Here is a 19,790-nt window from a genome sequence, read left to right as displayed (position 1 = left end):
AGCTTGGCACTGAGCAGGCTGGCACTGACATGACCGATTGATAGCATTTCTAATTTTGGTGCTTTAATATAAATTTTGGTGTTCTCTTAATTTTGGTGTAAGGAAAATCTAAAAAACTGCTGGACAAAATTTAATGTCTTAATCAATTTAGAAACAGTATACGTTTCCAATAAATTTGATATATAATGAAAAAATAAAAGTACACAAATAACAATTTCCACCAAAATTAGGCAAAAATATACACTTGTTGAAATTCACCCAATATTACTATTCAGTATCGTTATATTTACCTCGCAACATCGCTCCAGCATATGCGCCAGGGGCAAGAAGGATATCATGACATCGGTCTTCGCCGGCCGGTGTTCGCCCAACTGCATTATCACGCTGCACATCGACGCGACTACATTCTCGTGCGTTAACATCACGCCCTTGGGCATGCCCGTCGTTCCCGATGTGTAGCAAATTGTGCATATACTATCCGGTTTTGGTGGCTGGAATAATAGACATTTGATAATTATATGCATGGTGTATGAATCGATTCGATACAGTGTTCAAGGTTTGAATAAAGTATTTATTTTGCCTTGTCGTGATATCAGATCAATATAGGTAGGTTTTATAAACAACTTTTTCATATCTGCATGTTTAACTACATTTTGCTAGTTATCAAAGCTAATAGGAGTACCTGACAAAGTAAGTATTCTGACAAAGATAATCTTTTCTGTCTTTAGATGCTTTGTGGTGCAAAAACCTGCCTATTATTAGCGCAAATTGTATAAACACAAAGCAATAAAGCATCGCAAAGCTTCTTCAAACAGCTTAAGCCCTCGGGGCCCGTTTGATAAGGCCCGCGCTATTCCCTTTACATCGTATGCGCGCGCGTCGCTTTTTATTTTTGCCCTGTAGATCCGACGCGTGTAATCGCTTCGTAGAAATGCACTTACCAGACGGGTTTTCCTTATGCAATTTATTAAAATTTCTCATAGGCAGTATGAACTTAAGTTCATTCCGCTACAGATAGACGTAAATGTTAATTTGCATATGAATTTTGCACACTTTTATGCTTTGGAATTTGTTGAAAGTAAATAAATGCAATCGAACAAAATGGAACTGTGTTGCGATCTAAGCGTTTTTCCAATGCCTTTAATAATTCAGACACGCAATAGCCTGAACTTGATCTTTCTAGAGTAGTTCATGTTTGTTTACATTATCACGTTGCGTTTGGAATTCGTCGTATCGTATTCAAAGAAGCGACGGAAGCCTGATATGGGACACCACGGTAATTGTTGCTCAACACGACCGTAACACTTACGTGCTACCTGTCTATGACTCAACTAGCATTGTTTTATGTAACTCAAAACCTATTAATTTTATCTGATCTGCAAGGCATAGTACAGACGAAGGCACAGCAAGCTAAGCTGTGGTATCTTATGCCGTGGTGATTAGTGTGCATTTGCTACAAAACTGTACTTAAAATAATATGAATTCATTTTTACGGGAATCTTGAGCAGTTCAAATTAGAGCGGAATCGAAATAATTTTTTTTGAAAGCTGATATCGATGTCACTATGAGAAGGAAAATAAAATTATCAAGTCTCAAGATAAGACTTCATCAACAATCAATCAAGTGTCAAGGAAATTGACATTTTCATTTGACATAATCATAAGAGATAAAATATAAGGAAACTTACGATACAAGGATGGTCTTTCTGCGCCCCCTGTATTTCGACATCACTGAACTTTAGTATCTCCACACCACGGCTCTTGGCTCGTTGGTGTGTTGATGGGGACACCTCTTTGATTGTGATCAGCTTCCTCAGGCAGCGAGGCGACTGGTCCAGCAACAGATTTGCTTTCTTGTCGTCTTCACATATTACTACTGTCATTTCAGCTGGAAAAACAATTTTGAATTGAGTAAAACTCAAGGTTAAGATAGCAGGAAGGTAGCAAGTATGCACTGGAAGCAGGCCACTACCAACCGGTCATTATGGAAATCATTGGGGGAGGCATGGGCCTCCCAGAACATAGGTTCAGCAGTGGAAATTCTATGGCTGAAATGATGATGATGAAAACAGGAGGAAAAACACACTGACAGCATAACATTGAAATTCCTGGATTACAATATAAACATTGAATAAAGTATTCAAAGGTATAATACGTACTTTGATTAACAATGAAGGCACATGCGTTAGCCCCTAACGTATCATACAATGGCACAATGACCATTGAATAACAGTAGGCAGCTTGTTCTGTCATGACCCATTCAGGGCAGTTTTGTGAATAAATACCTGTAAATAAAATAACCAAGAGCTATAACACATACAAGAACAAATGAGAACATAATAAAACCACAAAATTTTGCATAATACTTTTAAATAAAACTTAAGAATGTAATATCTTAAATCATGTTAAAATTAAATGAGCTTTATACAAAGTAGGTAATATGTATTATTAAACTTTAAGTCAAGCTTGTTAAACACTTACCCACGAAAGTACTCTGCCCTGGAGCAAGCCCTTGGCATATAAGCCCAGAGCCGAAGTTTTTCGCTCGCAGCAAGGTTTCATTGTATGTTTGCCACACGTAGGGCTTATTTGGTCCCTCACGCCAACCCAGACAATTGCCATTATCTGCAAGATAATCAAATAAACGCCCTTAATAAACGTTCTCATTTATCGCTCAGTCAATCTCGTAAAATAGTCTTGAGAAACTCGAGTCAGCAGTGGAATATTCCACAGGATACAATGTATCTGTATGCGTTTGCTTTATTTTTATAGTAACTTACAGAGCTGAGAAACAAAATTACAAAAAGAAACTGTCTCGGCTACTCTAGTGGCACAAATTACGTTTAACTGTACCCCGCGAACCAGTTAGTGAATGATGTTAACAATATTTTGTAATACACGGGTATTATCGTATTTATCGCAAACGAGCGGAAATGGAGGGAAATGACGTGGGCTTAGAATGGTGCCTTGGGGCACTCCCTGCTTTGCAATTGTGTGTGAATACTACAGCCACGGCTATAGGCAATGAGATATCTACCAAGAACCATAATGATAGAGGTCTGGTTCGCCTCAAGACTAATGATGTAGGAGTATTTATTAGAACAAGTTTCATAAATAGTAAAACAGAAGTTCTTACTTGATTCTTTGACGCCTCTTCGGAAAGTTTCATATAGTGTGCGTGTGTCTTCATGTAGATAGCGGAGATAGCGACCATTTTTAGCATCTTTGTAGAATTTTGATACGCGTACCATTTCAGGTCCCTATAAAGATAGAAAAAAACTTTAAGTAAAATAAAATATAATACGTAGGTAGTATAGTTTACGGACATGTTTTGATTTGATAATACACTTATCCATAATACTTAGGCCATTGCACAGAAACCTTGTAAAAACAGCAAACTAATCAGTTGTAATCTAATTAACAAGGCTTGTGTGTGGTTCGTCCTATTTTTTATATTATTAGGATGCCCTTTTAAAACTTAACTAAAGATAAAGAAAAATACAATAATACAACAGTGCATTAGATTGCGTGACCAAATAGAATGCTTAAAATTGTTGTTTTGAACCAGTACCGTGTCTAAAGTATGTTCAAACAACTCTCCGTTAACCTAATGACATATTTGGCCCACTAACTCCGAAACTCGACTTGAGGATAGAGCACTCTTAGATACACGTTACGGTATATTATTACAGTTTGCACAATGATAAATGGAACGATGAACGGGTCAAAGTCACCGGTGGGAAAGACGAAAACATTTGGCTGCAAATTGATGCTGTATAAATTGTTATGTCATTATGGTAATAAACTGTGCAAACGTAGAGTACTTTGTGGGTTTTGAGGGCGTTCAACTGTGTTGTTGTGGCTTCTATGAAACGGTCAACAGTCTCGCGAGATCGAGATCTGATTTTCGCGATGAATGTGCCAAAGCTTCTCACTTCGTTACCTTATCTACAAATGTACATGTTATTTTAATTTTAATCATATAACGTATTACGTATGTTTATTTTTAGAACGAAATGTTCAATGGTTTAAATTGCTAATGTAAAAACTTGATACAAAGAAACCACAAAAGCTCTCTCTATTCTTAGCGATACATATTTATAGCTCATTTTCAGATCCTCGCGATACTTATAATAGCTCATTAACGTGCTATAAAACCCCTAATAATAAGATTTTATCCGATAACACTTGAGAGATATTAACGATGCAAGATTAAGAGGACTATTATCAACAAGTAATTGCCAAGCAGATGTTTGAGAATAATAACATTATCCTAATTACATCAGTGCATGCATTTAAGCTTTAAGAATTAACGTTTATAATGTGGAAAATTATGTAATTTCAAAAGGCACAAGTAATGAAGAAACAGAATAAGTGGTAAGCACCGAAGAACTTGATCTTGAATAAAGTATACAAGGTCGGGAGGAAATTGGTCACACGACGCCAAGTGAAAAATGTGGCGTTTCTGACCGAGTATTTATAAAAACTGTGTGACATGCCGACAGTGTCACGCTATTTGTGTCTCCCGACGTAGACTGTTACGCGAGTTATAATCGAGAGTATTTACTTCTAGATTCTTAGAGATTTAATAAAGTTTTTGGATTTCATTCAGTGTTTTTTCCAAGCGCCTTGGAATCTTGAAAAGATTTTTCTAAATTGTATAGTATTATCCATAATCATTTCATTCGTCGTTTATCTCGAAATTACGTAGATCTGTTCTGGAAAATTTTGTCATCGGGGAGTAAATGAGAATTTGATATAACTTTTCGAGTTCACATGGAGAATGTTTTTCAGAAACTTAAAGCCGTTATTAGTACATAATCAAAAATGACTTATTTAAAAAATGTGGCGTTGAGGCCCGTGTTTCTCTATTTTAGTTCACATAGAGAACTCAGCTAAAGATCTCATTCAGTTTTACGACTTTTCCATTACATAGCACTTCTACGATTCTAGAAAATTCTGTCAACGAGGAGAAATGGGAATTTTATTGAAGATTTATAAAACTCTTTAGCTCTCACAACATGTCACATTCAGATTGGCTTTTTATGAAATTCACATACGTTTCTTATAGTACGAGTAGGAAACCCCAGTGAAGGGCGCGTTCGGTGATGCAGCGCTTGGCACCGAGGCGAGGTGTCTCCGAAATAGTTGACATTGTAGCGACGACTAGCCAGCCGTTTCCGCATACATACTTATTTGAGAAAACACAGCTGTTGTAAACGGCTTACCACTTTGTTGTTATGGGTTTTCATTGAAATTGAAATGATAATTTTGAATCTATCAATACTAATATTAGATTCTTGTAGTTGTTAGTAAGCAGCGAAAGCAAAATATTTTATAAAAGCTCGTATACTGGAAACGACCAAATCAACAACAAAGTAATTTCTGTTGATAACCTAGTCTTATTAGCTAACGTAAGTTAAAATTGATTTTGCTTAACGAACTTAACTTACGTTAGTGACATATGAAGACCAAGGAATATACAATGATATCATGTTTATTGATAAGAATATATGGGGCACAACAGGATTCCGATGGGATTGAATTGTTTATTATTTGACATAATATCTGACTTCTTTTTGGAGTATTCACAGAATCAAGGCTACAGTGTCCCAGCTAATACTAAACTGCGTATCACCACCACAGATGATTTTGTTTATCCCATTTGGAAATCGTAATGGGTCTAGTCTAGGACCTTGACAGTAAAAAATAGCATAACACAAAAACATTAAGAAATTGTGACGGCATCGTAAGCCAAGGCGCAGACCACCGACTTTTAGTTGGCTGATAGTTGAGTCGGGCTGTTGATGAGTATGGACATGTATGAAAGTGCGCACATTAGGTACACTAATTTGGTATCGGCCGATTCAGGTCAACTATCGGCCAACTAAAAGTCGGAGGTCTGCGCCTCGGGTTATTACCCTACCCTAGAATAATGTGTGATTATTATTGAAAAGAAATTATGTAATGAGAAATGTATCTCATGTATAATAAATGCGTTGAATAATTACAGCATAGCACTAGGTATTTTAATTTTAATTTGCTGATAAATGACATACGTCAATCGTTTGTGCTGTCAGCGGCGTAGATATTGGCACCCGATCAAGCATGTCACGGGATTCTACAGTCTACTCCTATTCTACGTGGCCATTCATCATCCTACAATGATTACAAAGGCGTATCTTATTTTTACAACTATACGGGTATTGTTACTTATCATTTGATCTGAATATTGGAGAGTGTGGGTAAGGGAATTTATATGACATTCTTTATTGAAAATAATAAAAAAATAAATCAGATTTTGTAACGGAAAATTAAAAGCAAACAACAGATTTTTTATTAATATTTTTATCAATCCTACCATAAAAATATTTCTAAACCACCAAAATTTGGGCTCACCAAATACATAAAAAGAGTATCGCCAACATAAATCACCATATCGGAATAAATTCTTTATCGAATTGTAAAATATCGGATTAGTGGAGATCGGCTTCCGTCCAGCGACACGACGAGCAGAATTTACAGCCAATATAAATATCATAAAATAAACTTCAAATCACAATGAATCACGAGATCGGATCAAAAATAAACCATTTTATGTCTGAGTATTTCAAGCAGTTATTTTCACGAGAATTAAGGCACATCAAACCACGGAATGATAAGTAATCCGAGATATTCGATTACTTCATCCATTAGATATTCCGCGAGGTGGAATGTTAAGCCTGAACATTGGTTAATAAGCAATGTGGGTGTACTGCCAATTTATAGATATTGGTTTTGATTAGGATCATTGCATACAAGAGAAGAAGGAATTCAGAGAGAATTTTCTAGTATCAAAGATCAGATACGCTGAAGCAGCCAAGCTAGCATAAGAAAGTAGTACAATACTTAATTAAGCAAAAATGGATATAAACCAGATAGAAAGCAGAGTAAAACTCTAAGAAAGGGTCATGATTATTATAGTTACAAAAAAGACAAAATATCTAATCGAAGGTTATGAAATGAAGAAAATACTACAGTTACAGATCAGTCACCAAAATTGGGTCGTCAAGCCGACGTTACTCGAGATAGGTGAGTGACGGTTGTCGTTGACATTGCCATTGGCAATATCACCCTTCCCAAACTAGCATAGATTTTTCCACGTGTTGGAATATTTCTTGGGCTATATTGATGCTCTACTCCAAAATATATTTAACACTCGTGATTGGTCCCAAAACTATAGTTAAAAAACACAGGCTATCTACATATACTTGGTTTTGTATCGAAATTTATGCTTTGTTTCTTATTATGAGCCTCAAAGTCAATCAGTCAATTATTTTCAGTTGTTGAAGTAGCTTCAGATGAAAATCCTTTTCATTGAAAAGTGACGTAACTGCATTATTCATACTATACCTACTGCAGTCGGGTAATGTTTATTCAGTTTCTATTTTAGAAGGACTCAAGTTATATGGCAATCATATCACGCCTACGTAATATTGATCTCTCATAATTGGTACGGTGAAGTATCAAACTTAGGGACATGAATATTGTATCACGAATTCTACGTTATAGGTACTTATTGTTAGATATTAAAATACGATCCGATTAATTTAACAAGGACATTTAAATAAACATTTAATGAAAATTATTACGTGATTAAAGTTATTTTATTTTCCAAGGCAACAACATTAACACAATCGTAGATTTCATCGAGCTATTTATCAAGCCTTGTTCGAATTGATTTATTTGACATTAAGTGTTTTTAATTTTTTTCGGAAGATAATATCAATCTACAAATATCTCGCATCTAAAATAAGATAAGAAATAATGGTGTTTTCACAAATTGCCGTAGTTTTGTGTTTCTGGTGCCAAATGATCTTTGAGTTCAGTCTGAAATTTTGAATCATTGTGCTATTGTTGGTGACGCATTGTACTACTAGCCCTACACAATATTTTATACGTTCTCTCTAAAAAAGTCATTAGGTGCGTAATACAGACGTACTAACTCAAATCTTAATCTTAATCATATTAAGGGCGTGTGTTAACGAGCCGGTTTCTACCCGATTCGGTGCTGGACCGGATACAATCATGCATCAAAAATGCATGTTACTCACAAAAACCATACGATTTGATAGAATAGTGTTACAATTTGAAGCTATAACTTTGATATTGCAAATATTATTTTTATTTAACGCTTAGCATCACAAGAAGTGACAATATCAAAAATAAAAATAACCGCAACGCATTATGAAGTAAAACAAAATAATTCTTAATGCTCTGCCCACTTGACTGCGTAAACAGCGTGTTTGTGATCTTCAGACCGAATCGAAAAGGGCTAAACACATATAACATCACATGATCTATTTAGCTTGCGATTTATTATATTTCTGTGTTGTTTGTTTTGAAGCCATAACGTTCTGTCAACGCTTAATCTCGATTTACGAGGTATTTTATTTGGGACATTTGCAAACGTGTTCCAACTGTAAGGTCGTCTGTTCCGTGTCACAGTGACCACAAAATACGAATCGTTACAATTTCACAAGTTTATGCGCCATTACAATCATCGATTTCTCGGCTATTAGACTTCGTTTGTAGACCAGTCACAACATCGAGTAAACACTCGTAAAGAAAATATTAAATTTAGGTCGATGATGTTTATAAATACATACGCTGGCACTTTAATCATATTGCAGTAAAATCCAGCGGAAATAATAATTTATGCTGTCTTGATCTAAAAGTAATATTTAAAAAAATATTATGCTATTTGCTCGATATCAATCCAAGTAGGTATAAGCTGTAAAATTGTAATGATGTTTTGCTATAAATATACAAAACGATGTTCTAATAGTTCGTAAAAACTTGTGGCTCAAAAATTTCAGGAATATAAATAACCCTATAGACTTAATTCTTACTTTACTTCAGAATTTAATAACTACATTCATAATGATTATGAGGTTTGTAAGAAAAATAACGCTAACGGTACAAAAATGTGTCATGAAAAAATATTTCTCAATTAATACAAATTGGTGTAGCAACTTAACCTTAACCCCTTACGTTGAAAGTTAAGGAGGCAAAGAGAATGCTGTTTAAATAAAACATCAACTTATTCTTATTCAACGTCAATAAATTACCTCAGCAAAAATATAAAACTGATCATTTATTGGCCACAAAATTAAGGTCGTAAAATACAATGTACCTTAATAGTTTCATTGTGTATTGAGAAGCCAGATAATAAAGTGTCATGGAAGTACTTATTTAAAATTTTCACGTCGTTAAATAAAGTCGCAACTCAGTTTTTGTTGCAATTTTATTTTCATCATGCTTGTTTATTTTATACTGACCAACTAATTTAATGTTTTGATAATAATAGAATAGAATAGTCTAGAACTTGTTATTTCTTTCTATTTGTAATCTGTTCATGTCTTCGATAGTGGGCCTACATTTGCCGGTTCTAAATGCTACGGAGCTCTGCCAACTATCGGGCATGAGTAACATCTAACAATGTTCTGACCTCTATCATTTTATTAAACCATTAAACTTTGTCGCCAATTAAAATCGTTTTCAAAACTGCAATAAAAATATTATGTCATCCGCGGCCAATGCAAGTGATTCTAAGAGCGTGATTAAGTGAGATCAATTCATCAAAGCCCCATAAAAGTTTCAGATGAATAATCACGGGATCCCACAACCTTGAGGTGGCCATTCATCAAAATGTAACTTGCTTTGTTAATTGACTCACTTTGAGCGAGTCCGACTGCTCGCTAAGGTTTATCGGAGGTCGGATCGGAGGGACTCCGACGCAGCAATCGCAGCATGCCATCGTTGCAAACTTCTGAACTTATTATCACACCACAAATGCACCGTTTATTCGAATTATGCTTCGATATATTGCGCAACCATGGTTGTCAATTTTTAATTTTTTTCACTTGATACACTTTTCACTTTTAGGGTTCCTGATTCCGGTGATATTCGCGTTTGCCAAAGTTCAGCGTTCCATCACTTTCGCTGACTTCTGTATTCTGACAGCAGAGTATCGTCCAGGGCTGCCCGTGGTACAATGAGTTAAAAATATCGCTCTGGGATGCGCTTTGCCAACTCTCGACCGCCTGTTCGGATTAGGGCAACTTCAACTTTGATACCGCGGTATAGGGGTTCCCTTTCGTCACAATCGGACATCTATTTTTCAATCACGTAGGTGTTGATAAAATAATTAGGACTTAATTGATTTCTTGTGACATGTAACATGCAAATATTTGTAACATAGTTGAAACATCTTACCTACTAATAAAATAAAATTATGCGAAAAATATTTTCTGTTTTATTTACACCTGATAATCTAAAGCCGCTAAATCAACTTGATTGCTCTATTTTTAATTTCGAAGTATTTTTTATTTTTCTATTCCTATGCCTATAAATATAGTGTCAACATCTAATTTCAATAAATTTACTCATGCTATATTTTATTTGATGATACAAACGAATATCTGTATTAAATGTGCTAATTTATTGAGCTATATTATCAAAATATTGCGCTTGTCGCTCGTGCTGTTTCCCATTTAGATATCTATTTGTATCTCTCAGGTATTAGATTTAAATAATCACCTGCTATTCGCATTGTCGGTCATTCACCTGTATTTACAACACAACAAAGGCATTATCGGTTGTGAACTATGGTTTTAGCAGAATCAGACTGTAGTATCTTCTTTATCTTTGGCCAGTCTAATCGTTAGATACGATGCACGCCTCACATTTTAATTCACTTGGTCTGTACATTCTGCAATAAGGTTTTATGTTTGTATTTTAATTGTGGTTTTTGCTACTGCCAGTCTTCTCGTACAAAAACAAGTTCCTAATAACGTACCTAACGTACGTAACCTACTATGTACTATTAAAATATCGTAGTACATAATGGAAAATGATGTAAACAATGTCACGTGTTAAGAGGATAAATACATAATAGATACCTTTAAGAAAATCGTTCTTGTTTCAATGAACGATTACAGTCATTTTCTAAAAAGCAATTTAATACGTTGGCTGCCACGTGCGTAATTCTAGTGTTACAGTGGAAAGTTGAATTTAATAAAGAACAAAATTCAAATTCAAATAGCAGAGGTCACTGCTCTGAAAATAACCAGTATACAAAACTTTATAGTTTCGAGATCTAAGCGTATGCTATAAAGGTGGCAATAAAAACAGCCTAATACAATTCAACGTAAAATAGCCATTTAGATTATGTTGCAAAGTCAGAAAACAGTAATAATACTAACCAGAATCAACTTTTGAAGTATCGCACAAAGCGCTACGGGAATTTGATAAAAAATGATTATGAAATTCGGTACGGTATAACTTGCTAATTAAACGTACTTACCTACGACAAAAGGCTGTGGTCGCCTAAAGACGTGTTGTGATGTTTAACTTAAAACACTATTTGTTAAACTTTTTCCCTGTAGAAAGCTTTCGGTACCACCTAAAGCTCGTTTGTCCAGGGCCTGCTTTAGTTTGAGTCAGACAAAAGTTTCTCTTAGGACAACTGAGAAGCGATTTCTAGTTCTAGCAAACAAATATCTAGGACAATCGACAGCATAATAGACTACAGACCTATATTTTTTTCTTGCAAAAAAAATACTTTTATGTGCCGTCATCTGTTGGTAGTAGTAGGGTTAATACAAAAAATAATATTGGGAGGTGTAAAAGTGCTCTTTAAAAGCTTCTTTACAGGAAACAATGAATTTTATGAATTTTATCTGGACATAGTTCTATCTGTTCAAACTTGACCCGTATTGGATGGGTTTTAATTGGCAGTCAAGCTGTAGATCTTGGCTACACAGGAGTTGCAGCGTAGTCCCTTTGTTTATAGTTCTAGATCTTTCTAAGCCCTTACCGGTTCAAGCAGGCTCTGCTCGTGGAGTGTGACCAACGGCTTCTCTGGCTTCGGCCTCGTGCTGAGGTAGAAGGCGGAGGCGGCTGCGACGCCTGTCAGCGCGAGCGCACCCGCCGAACCCCCCACCATCCACAGGTATTGGTCTATTTCGCTCACTGCAACAAGAAATACAACGTTTTCGGAAATGCTTTATGGATGACAGTTGCCTAGTAGGTCGCATGTCTGACTACTGAGTCAGCTGCGTTGCGGTGCGGGTATTACTGACACAAATGGAATTCAAAACAGCATCCAAGCCGGCACAGGCGAACGCGAATTACGAAAAGCGTTCGTTCGTGTCAACCTAATTCCGTCCACTGCTGCATAGATCCCCGGATTTCTACAATGACTGATCTTGTGCTGCCTGCATCCAGGTACTTCCCATGACCTTCACAAGATCGTCGGTCCATCAATAAGAGGCCTGCCTACACTACGTTGTCCAGGACGTAAAAATGTGTCATTCATAATACATTAGTATCTGGGTAAAAGGGATAGATAGGTAAGTACTGAAGCAACAAATCTACCTGTGTAACAATTAAGTCTGAAGTTAGTCTGTTAGTACCTAAGACTGATTTGCATAGCTCAAGGTTCATTCCATAAAATCTGTACTTTACTACTAAAGTCTTTGTTCTAAGGTTTAAAATAGACTCTTGTAAAGGCCGTGTATTGATAAGAAATAACAAATTTTAAAAAGTTGACTTAAGAAATCCGTAAGAATCTGTAAAACCTACAGGTGGACAACAAAATATAACCCATTAAAGATCTAGAGGCTCTACAGAAGTTTACGTAAACCTGAGAGCGAAATACAGAGTGGTAAGCGTGTGATATAACGTAATAGGTACTTACAGCTGACGTGACAAATTGTTATGGGATTATAATGACATAGAATGAGGACCAAGGAAACTGCACGGTTTATGTCAAAAAGTTTAAATCATTTCCTATTAATTACCGAACCTACGTCAAGAACTTATCCACCACCCTTTTACTAATTGAATTGTTTCCCATTAGTATTATTAATTGTCATACCAATTTATTCGAATGTTTACCAAATGAATGAATCCATTAACCGATACGTCGAAACATTATCTCGGATTGTTAAATTTAAAATTAACAGTCTGCTAGCCTGATTAATAAATCGTCATGCCCAAAGATGGTGTTGCAGTAATGACAGTGTCCATTAAAAGTTAACAAAAGACCCTTAGGGCGCGTACTTTCGATAATGGCCGGCCTGAAACGACCTTCGTTGTCAATCTCAACGCAGCTAATGAAGATTGACGCATTCTTTTGGGAACTTCGATTCCTTGTAGCATTAAAACGGCCATAATGATTTTCCGAAGGACATGATTACGGGGGAGTATGTCGATGAAGTTACAACTCGTTATTTTCGTCTTTACGATGCATCTGATAAAAATAAAAATAATAGTTTCATCTTTTCTTTGACGAGTCGAACAAACTAAATATAAAGGGGTTGAAGAGACGATTCTCGAATGCAGAAAGAGCGAATTGCTTTTGCATGTTAAGAATGGCCCACTCGAAAGAGCTCTAATCAAAGATCAACGTCGTGAGAACGTCGACGTACAAGGAAATGTCAGAGCAGCGACTTTCATGGCATCAGTTCCTGAACTATAAAACGCGCGCGCAGTCTCGCCAGTTTAGAAAGTGGAAACAGGGGGGCGCGTGCGACGCTCGCATTAGCGCATAGATTTCTCGGGAATCTCTCGCGCTTTCCACTGACACACTTACGGAGATATTTATGTACATATATGACAATAATAGTAATAGTTAACTGAAAGTAAGTTTCTAGCTTTTTAATGGAGCAATTATTGTAACTACACTCTCAACGGATGAGTGAAAAGGACTTGATTTAGGTTAAGAATTATCTTACACTCCGTCTACTGATCAAAATAATAACAATTTTCGCAACGCTATGATAATTTTCTTGTGCCGAGTGCGTGAGCCATAACGAATCTGTCAAGTGATTAAGGGCAGTACTAATCGCAAAAGTCAGTGTCGAAATCTGCATTACAAGTACATATTAGAAGGGCTCAAATATAAAATGAAGGTGACGTCTAAGGTCACGGCGTGGCCGACCCCGATTCCCTAGACCATTCTAGAGGTACCTGCGATTTCAAAAGTTGGAACCTTGATGTGGTGCTCCAATTTCCCTTCATTGTCAATTCAAACGGCGTAACTAGCTTGTCGGCCTTTGAAGGGCCTCTGTCTTTTCAATAGAGTCTACTCAGCCTTCAATAGGGACGATGGGAATCTTTAATGGGGGCGAGACAAGGCACAATAAGTACGACTGCGGATTATTTTTTTTGCATCATCAATTTGCTTGAAGGTTACGCTTTAAAAACTAAAAGCATTATTCTCTTAAAATTTATCGTTAAACAATGACCATTAAGCTTCTGTTAAGATTAAAATGCAGTTTAATACAGGACGCAGAAAAAAACCCTTTAAAGGTAACATTTTAATAACAGACACTTTAGCTACATATAATTTCAGTGTTAATAAACGTAATCTAGAGGTAAATGTATTTTAAATGGAGCCGAGCAATTACGTTTGATCGCTTATGAGAATCTGTACCTACGTAAGTTACCTATGTAAGTATTTTTATAGCTACTCACAACTACTGCACTGGTTCCACCAAATCTTCTTTTCGGGCGCGTCTACATCAGTCTTCTGTTTTTCAGTCTTCTTTAGTTTCTTCTGTATTTTGTGACATTTTTCCTTAACACTAAACTCAGTCTTTGCACCACTCACTGCCACTTTGTCCTTCTTAGCGTTGAAACCGAACTTTCCGCTTCCCATCTTGTTATTTTTACACATATTCTTTAAACACTAGACTTGAATTACCATTTTTGTAGGCGCTTGTGTACGCGTCGCCTGTATCGTTCTATGCCTATAAAAGTTATCTCATTATTTTAAAATATATAAACACGGCTGCCACTCGATTGTCGTAAAGATATTCGATATCGAATTATTTTGTTGCGGAATGAATCGAAATCCATAAAACTAAAAGGTTTTATAGAGTTATCTTGAGGAGGCTTTGGCCTTGTGGGGTTCATTAACACTACCAGTCGATAACTGAAATGTAATCTAGCGATTGATTCCATCGGGCACCTTATCTATTTATGTTCATTGAACTGATTGCGAAACATTATGAATAATCATTTATGTAATTGTCACTTAGAAAAGTTAATCTTTTAGAATACTCAATTTGTTAGGAATACCTTACAATAATACTTAGTGCCAAAAAGTATTCTACTAGTTTACCGGCAAATTGCTTAGATATTTTCTGCATCATTGGAGCGAATCTTAGTGTCAAGTTAGGATTGAAGACTTTATCAGTTGGAGAATAATTTAAAATTTCAAGTCAGGTAGTACCCGGGAGTATAAAAGAAGTAATCAAAAAATCCATAAACGTGTTCGAGAAACGCAGATATATTAATTTTTCAACTGTCAGTGCCACCCGCCTTTTCCGTGCACTAGACATGATTGCCAATCAAAATTATGTCTCATTAAACGTCCAATTCATTCGCACCCACGCGGAAGTAACAGTTTTAATAACGTAGATTTTATCTCGCTATAAAACCTGCGATACGTTGTTGTAGGTCGAGGTATGAACGCGGAGCACACGGTCTTGGTCATAATATTTTCTTCCATTCATCTGTAGTGGGAACAACCCAGGGTTTTGGTGTTTCGAATTCCACGTAACTCTTTGTCTTTTCCCAAATGGTGAGTATAGAGACTGACAATATTGCCTGGTTAAAAAAAAGATCAAGGAATAGCCGATAGCGAAAGAAATAAAGTAAACCAACACAAGTCCAAACAAATCGTAAGCGTAAATTACTTACGCGGCCATGCGGCTGTTATTAACGCGGAAAAATTAAACTACTCGCATACATAATTAAACGTCATTCTGTTGCTGGTTGTTTATAAGGATGGCGAATTATGGTCTCTAGATATCTTTTTTACTTTAAAAATACTTGAAGCCTCAACCAATTCAGATTTTGAAACTTGCTAACGACTTCGTCACATTGTTATTATAATATTTGGAAGTAAATTCTACTCATACTACTGAATCTAAATTGGAGTCTTCTAGATTACTGGTCATTCATAGTCTCATGTTTGGATTAGCACGAGTCAGAGCAAAGCAATTAGTTCTTTTTTCCTCTTTTTTTCTCGTATCGCCAGCCCTATTCTCCCTATAAAACAAGACTGCCTGCTTGGACTTTAATGGTTGACGGTTCAATTACATGGAGAAATACTTCGTCCAAGAGAAATACCCAATGATATATTCCAAGATTGCGCTTAAATTTACGGACTTTTAAACTAGTCAGGTGATACACGTCGCATCCGATGCTTGCATTCAGGTTTTAGTGTCAATATCTATGTAAGTACGTACATGTTAAGTCACACACAGGTAATGCTGATTTATGTTATTTTGTCAGATGTTTTATCTTATTCAGATGTAATGATGGCAACTTTGTTTATTTTAGAATTAGTTTTGATATGAATGGTTATAAGCCCAATAATTTTATTACTTTCTACTTCATTAACGCTTCATTAATGTATGACCTAATGTGAATACCTCATACAATTTTGGGCAGTTATACAATATAGACCTAGTTAAGGCACAGCAATTTTACCAAATTACTGTTGTAATAGAGACACATTTCCAAAACAAAACAATAGTTTTGGTAAAATATTCGGTCGATCGAAGCCACTGCACTGGTAGGAGCTAGTGCGTCAATAAAAATAACAATACAAAAGCGGACTTCGCCTCTCTACCCTCCTAAATTATGCCCATGGCACCTTGTTATTATGGTGTGTAAATATTTATTGCGTTCGCAGTAACTGTCGAAATAATTTGATGAGTTGTAAATGTTTTCTATAATTGCTGCTATTTGTTCGGTTTGGGAAACCCACAATGACTGTTATAAACCTTTCCATATTCAGAACCTTATTTCGCTACGCAATTTTAACGATCCTGCATATTTTCAGAATTTGTACGACTTCATAACACCCAGAAAATTCCTGTTTCAATAAAATAAATCTGTTGTAATCTCGCCTCCAGTTTTATTAGACAGCTCGAATCTTAGACCTACGACTTTAAATTAGTTCAAAGCAACGATCTTTAGAATCTCTACATCTAATCCTTTCGCCGAGTGCGTGAAGCGCTTTGACCCAATAATTCAAAACTACATACATGTAATGGAAATTTTGCAGAAAAGCGTCCGTATTCCGATGGCAGTAGAGATTATATTGAAATAGAATTTTATGCCTAACACTAGACCTACGCAGAAGTGAGCAGTTTTGTAGCTGCAATACGAATTGCGGGACATGTACTTTGGATAATGTTGTTCGGTTATAACAGTTATAGCTAGGACCTTTATGAATCGTATCCTGTTAATAACAACTTAAGTATATTTATAAGAAGTATGATTCCATGACTGGCTCATTTTAAATAACATCATTTGAATTGAGAAATTGTGGTAGAGACTAGGTACAGTAGGATGCCTGTTAAAGTCCTTTGACAACGTTAAAGCTGTTCCTATTTATATATCATTTAATATTTGTTTCTTTTCTAAAGTGGATCGTTTCAAAGCGTCACATCACAAGCTCAACTTATCCCAATGGTGCTTAGTCAATTCGCAAGTACGCTCTAAGTAATAACTTCTCTAGATTTGGAAATCTGCAAAATGGGACACAAGAACACCGAATATAAACCTTAATGCAACAAACGGCTCGCTTGTTAATCGCCGGCTGATTCACGTGCGGCCAAAAGCAATATATCACAGGCTACCAGAAACAGGGGAGACTGGAACGCTTTTAAAGCTAAGATTACACAATATGGTGATAAGCCAAAATGGTTTAAGGTTTATTTATGGTGTACTTAATTAATCTTTTAACGCCTTTGTCTTTTTTGTGTTCTGTTTAAATTTCGTACCTGTCTCTGTAGAATGAAAATAATTTCCGCTACTCCGATTTTGGTGGTGTGTAGAAATTGTCTGTTCCATCACTTCACCGTCAGACTGAATAAACCTATCTTTATCAACAGAACATAATGTTTTATGAAGTACAATTTTACTATATTCACCATGTTGTTGAACGTAGCGTGTATCTTTAGCTCTGTTATGTATCACCACTGCCCATTCTTGCGAAATAGGCGTCGTATTTTGTGCGACTGCTTTGCTGTACTTGACAAATGTTTTGGAAAAAAGAATTTGGTGCCCAATCGTTTGGATACGACGGCAACCTAAATTCGAATGCGTTTACTACCGAAATTCAGTTCGGAACTACAATAAGTCTATGCGTATAGTTCGTGCCACCAAACTTTGACAATAAAGTTAGGTAGGTATGATGTAAATTTGCAAAAATAAAAGTTATAGATTAGCGCTGGACGCAGTCCGCTACCAACCGGGTAGCATGGAAAGCATTGGGGGAGGCCTACGTTCAGCAGTGGACGTCATATGGCTGAGATGATGAGTGATGAAAAGTCATGGACGGTCTCATGACTAGGGATTGCAAATATTCGATAGATTTCTATTTCGAATATTCGAATATTTTTTCAGTGATATTCGAATATTATTCGAATATTCGAATACTTTCAAAAAAAATAAAAAGTACTTAAATTATCAATGTTTTATTGCTGGTTTTATTGCTTTAGGAACTATATTTTAACTATTTAACAATATAGTTTTTAAAACAGTTATAAAATTCTCATCATCATCATAATTTCAGCCATAGAACGTCCACTGCTGAACATAGGCCTCTCCCAATGACTTCCACAATGACTGCTTGGCAGCGGCCTGTATCCAGCGCCTTCCCGCTACCTATATGAGGTATTCGGTCCACCTTTGTGGGTGGACGTCTCACGCTGCGCTATTTGGTACGTGGCCTCCACTCCAGAACCTTGCTGTCCCATCGGCCATCATTTCAGCGTACTATGTGATCTGCCCATTGCCATTTCAGCTTGCTAATCCGTCGGGCTATGTCAGAGACTTTAGTTCGTTTACGGATCTCCTCATTTCTGATTCTGTCTCGTAAAGAAACCCTGAGCATAGCCCTCCCCATAGCACACTGTGCAATTTTGAATTTATTTATAAGACCTATTGTAAGAGGCCACGTTTCCGAGCCGTGTACCATCACTGGTAGAGGTAACACACACTGATTGAAGAATTTCGTCTTTAGGCACTGAGGTATTTTGGACGAAAAGATGTTGCATAGTTTCCCGAACGCTGCCCAGCCGAGTTGGATTCGACGATGTACCCTTTTCTCGAAATTTAATCTACCTAGCCGAATCGTTTGTCAGAGGAAGACATACTTGTCAACAGTCTCGAGAATCGAGCTCTAACCGAAACATGGACGTTGGACCTAAGCTTCGTTTTGTCCACGTACATCCGAAGGCCTGCCTGTTGAGAGACTCGATTAAGGTCTTCGAGCATTGTGCCAAGGTCTTCAAGCGATTCTGCCATGATCACAATATCGTCAGCAAACCGAAGCTGAGTGATGTATTCGCTATTGAAAGGTAATTATGCCTAATCCTTTCCATTCAAGGAGCTTGAAAGCGTCTGCTAATGCAGCGGTCAACGGTTTCGGAGATATAACATCTCTCTGCCTCACGCCTCGCTGCAGAGGAATCGCTCTCGTGCTCTGCTCCTGTACTCGGCTCGACATGGTAGCGTTTTTGTACAGGCATTTCAGCATCTCGATATACCGATAGTCAATACGGCACCTCTGAAGAGACTGCAGGACTGCATAAGTATCGATCGAATCAAAGGCCTTCTCATAGTCCAAGAAAAGCATCACCACGCTTCTATCCCATACCTCTGGCGTTGTTCTTTAGAGTAAGACGGGACGAGTTTCGGTGTTCCACCCGCGTTCAGAAG

At 36.7% G+C, this 19,790-nt stretch overlaps 1 protein-coding gene across 2 annotated transcripts in view; it reads right to left on the bottom strand.

Annotated features, from left to right (window-relative positions):
* Positions 1–19,790, bottom strand: part of LOC135078848 (long-chain-fatty-acid--CoA ligase 1) — a 45,567-nt gene that overhangs the window by 12,726 nt on the left and 13,051 nt on the right. The window contains exons 2-8 of one of the 2 annotated variants that reach the window (XM_063973412.1): positions 14,523–14,797; positions 11,860–12,014; positions 3,136–3,259; positions 2,481–2,624; positions 2,159–2,284; positions 1,688–1,887; positions 291–491 (exon numbers count right to left, since the gene is read on the bottom strand). In XM_063973412.1, coding sequence (XP_063829482.1) covers positions 291–491; positions 1,688–1,887; positions 2,159–2,284; positions 2,481–2,624; positions 3,136–3,259; positions 11,860–12,014; positions 14,523–14,724 — 1,152 coding nt within the window. In that variant the 5' untranslated portion in view covers positions 14,725–14,797. Of the gene's footprint in view, positions 1–290; positions 492–1,687; positions 1,888–2,158; positions 2,285–2,480; positions 2,625–3,135; positions 3,260–9,717; positions 10,025–11,859; positions 12,015–14,522; positions 14,798–19,790 lie in introns of those variants that run through there. The other variant, XM_063973413.1, reaches the window with a different exon arrangement.

This window comes from Ostrinia nubilalis, chromosome 15, assembly GCF_963855985.1.
Source record: "Ostrinia nubilalis chromosome 15, ilOstNubi1.1, whole genome shotgun sequence".
NCBI classification, from domain to species: domain Eukaryota; kingdom Metazoa; phylum Arthropoda; class Insecta; order Lepidoptera; family Crambidae; genus Ostrinia; species Ostrinia nubilalis.
Note: the sequence above shows the minus strand (reverse complement) of the source record. Positions and strands in the feature narration are given on the sequence as shown.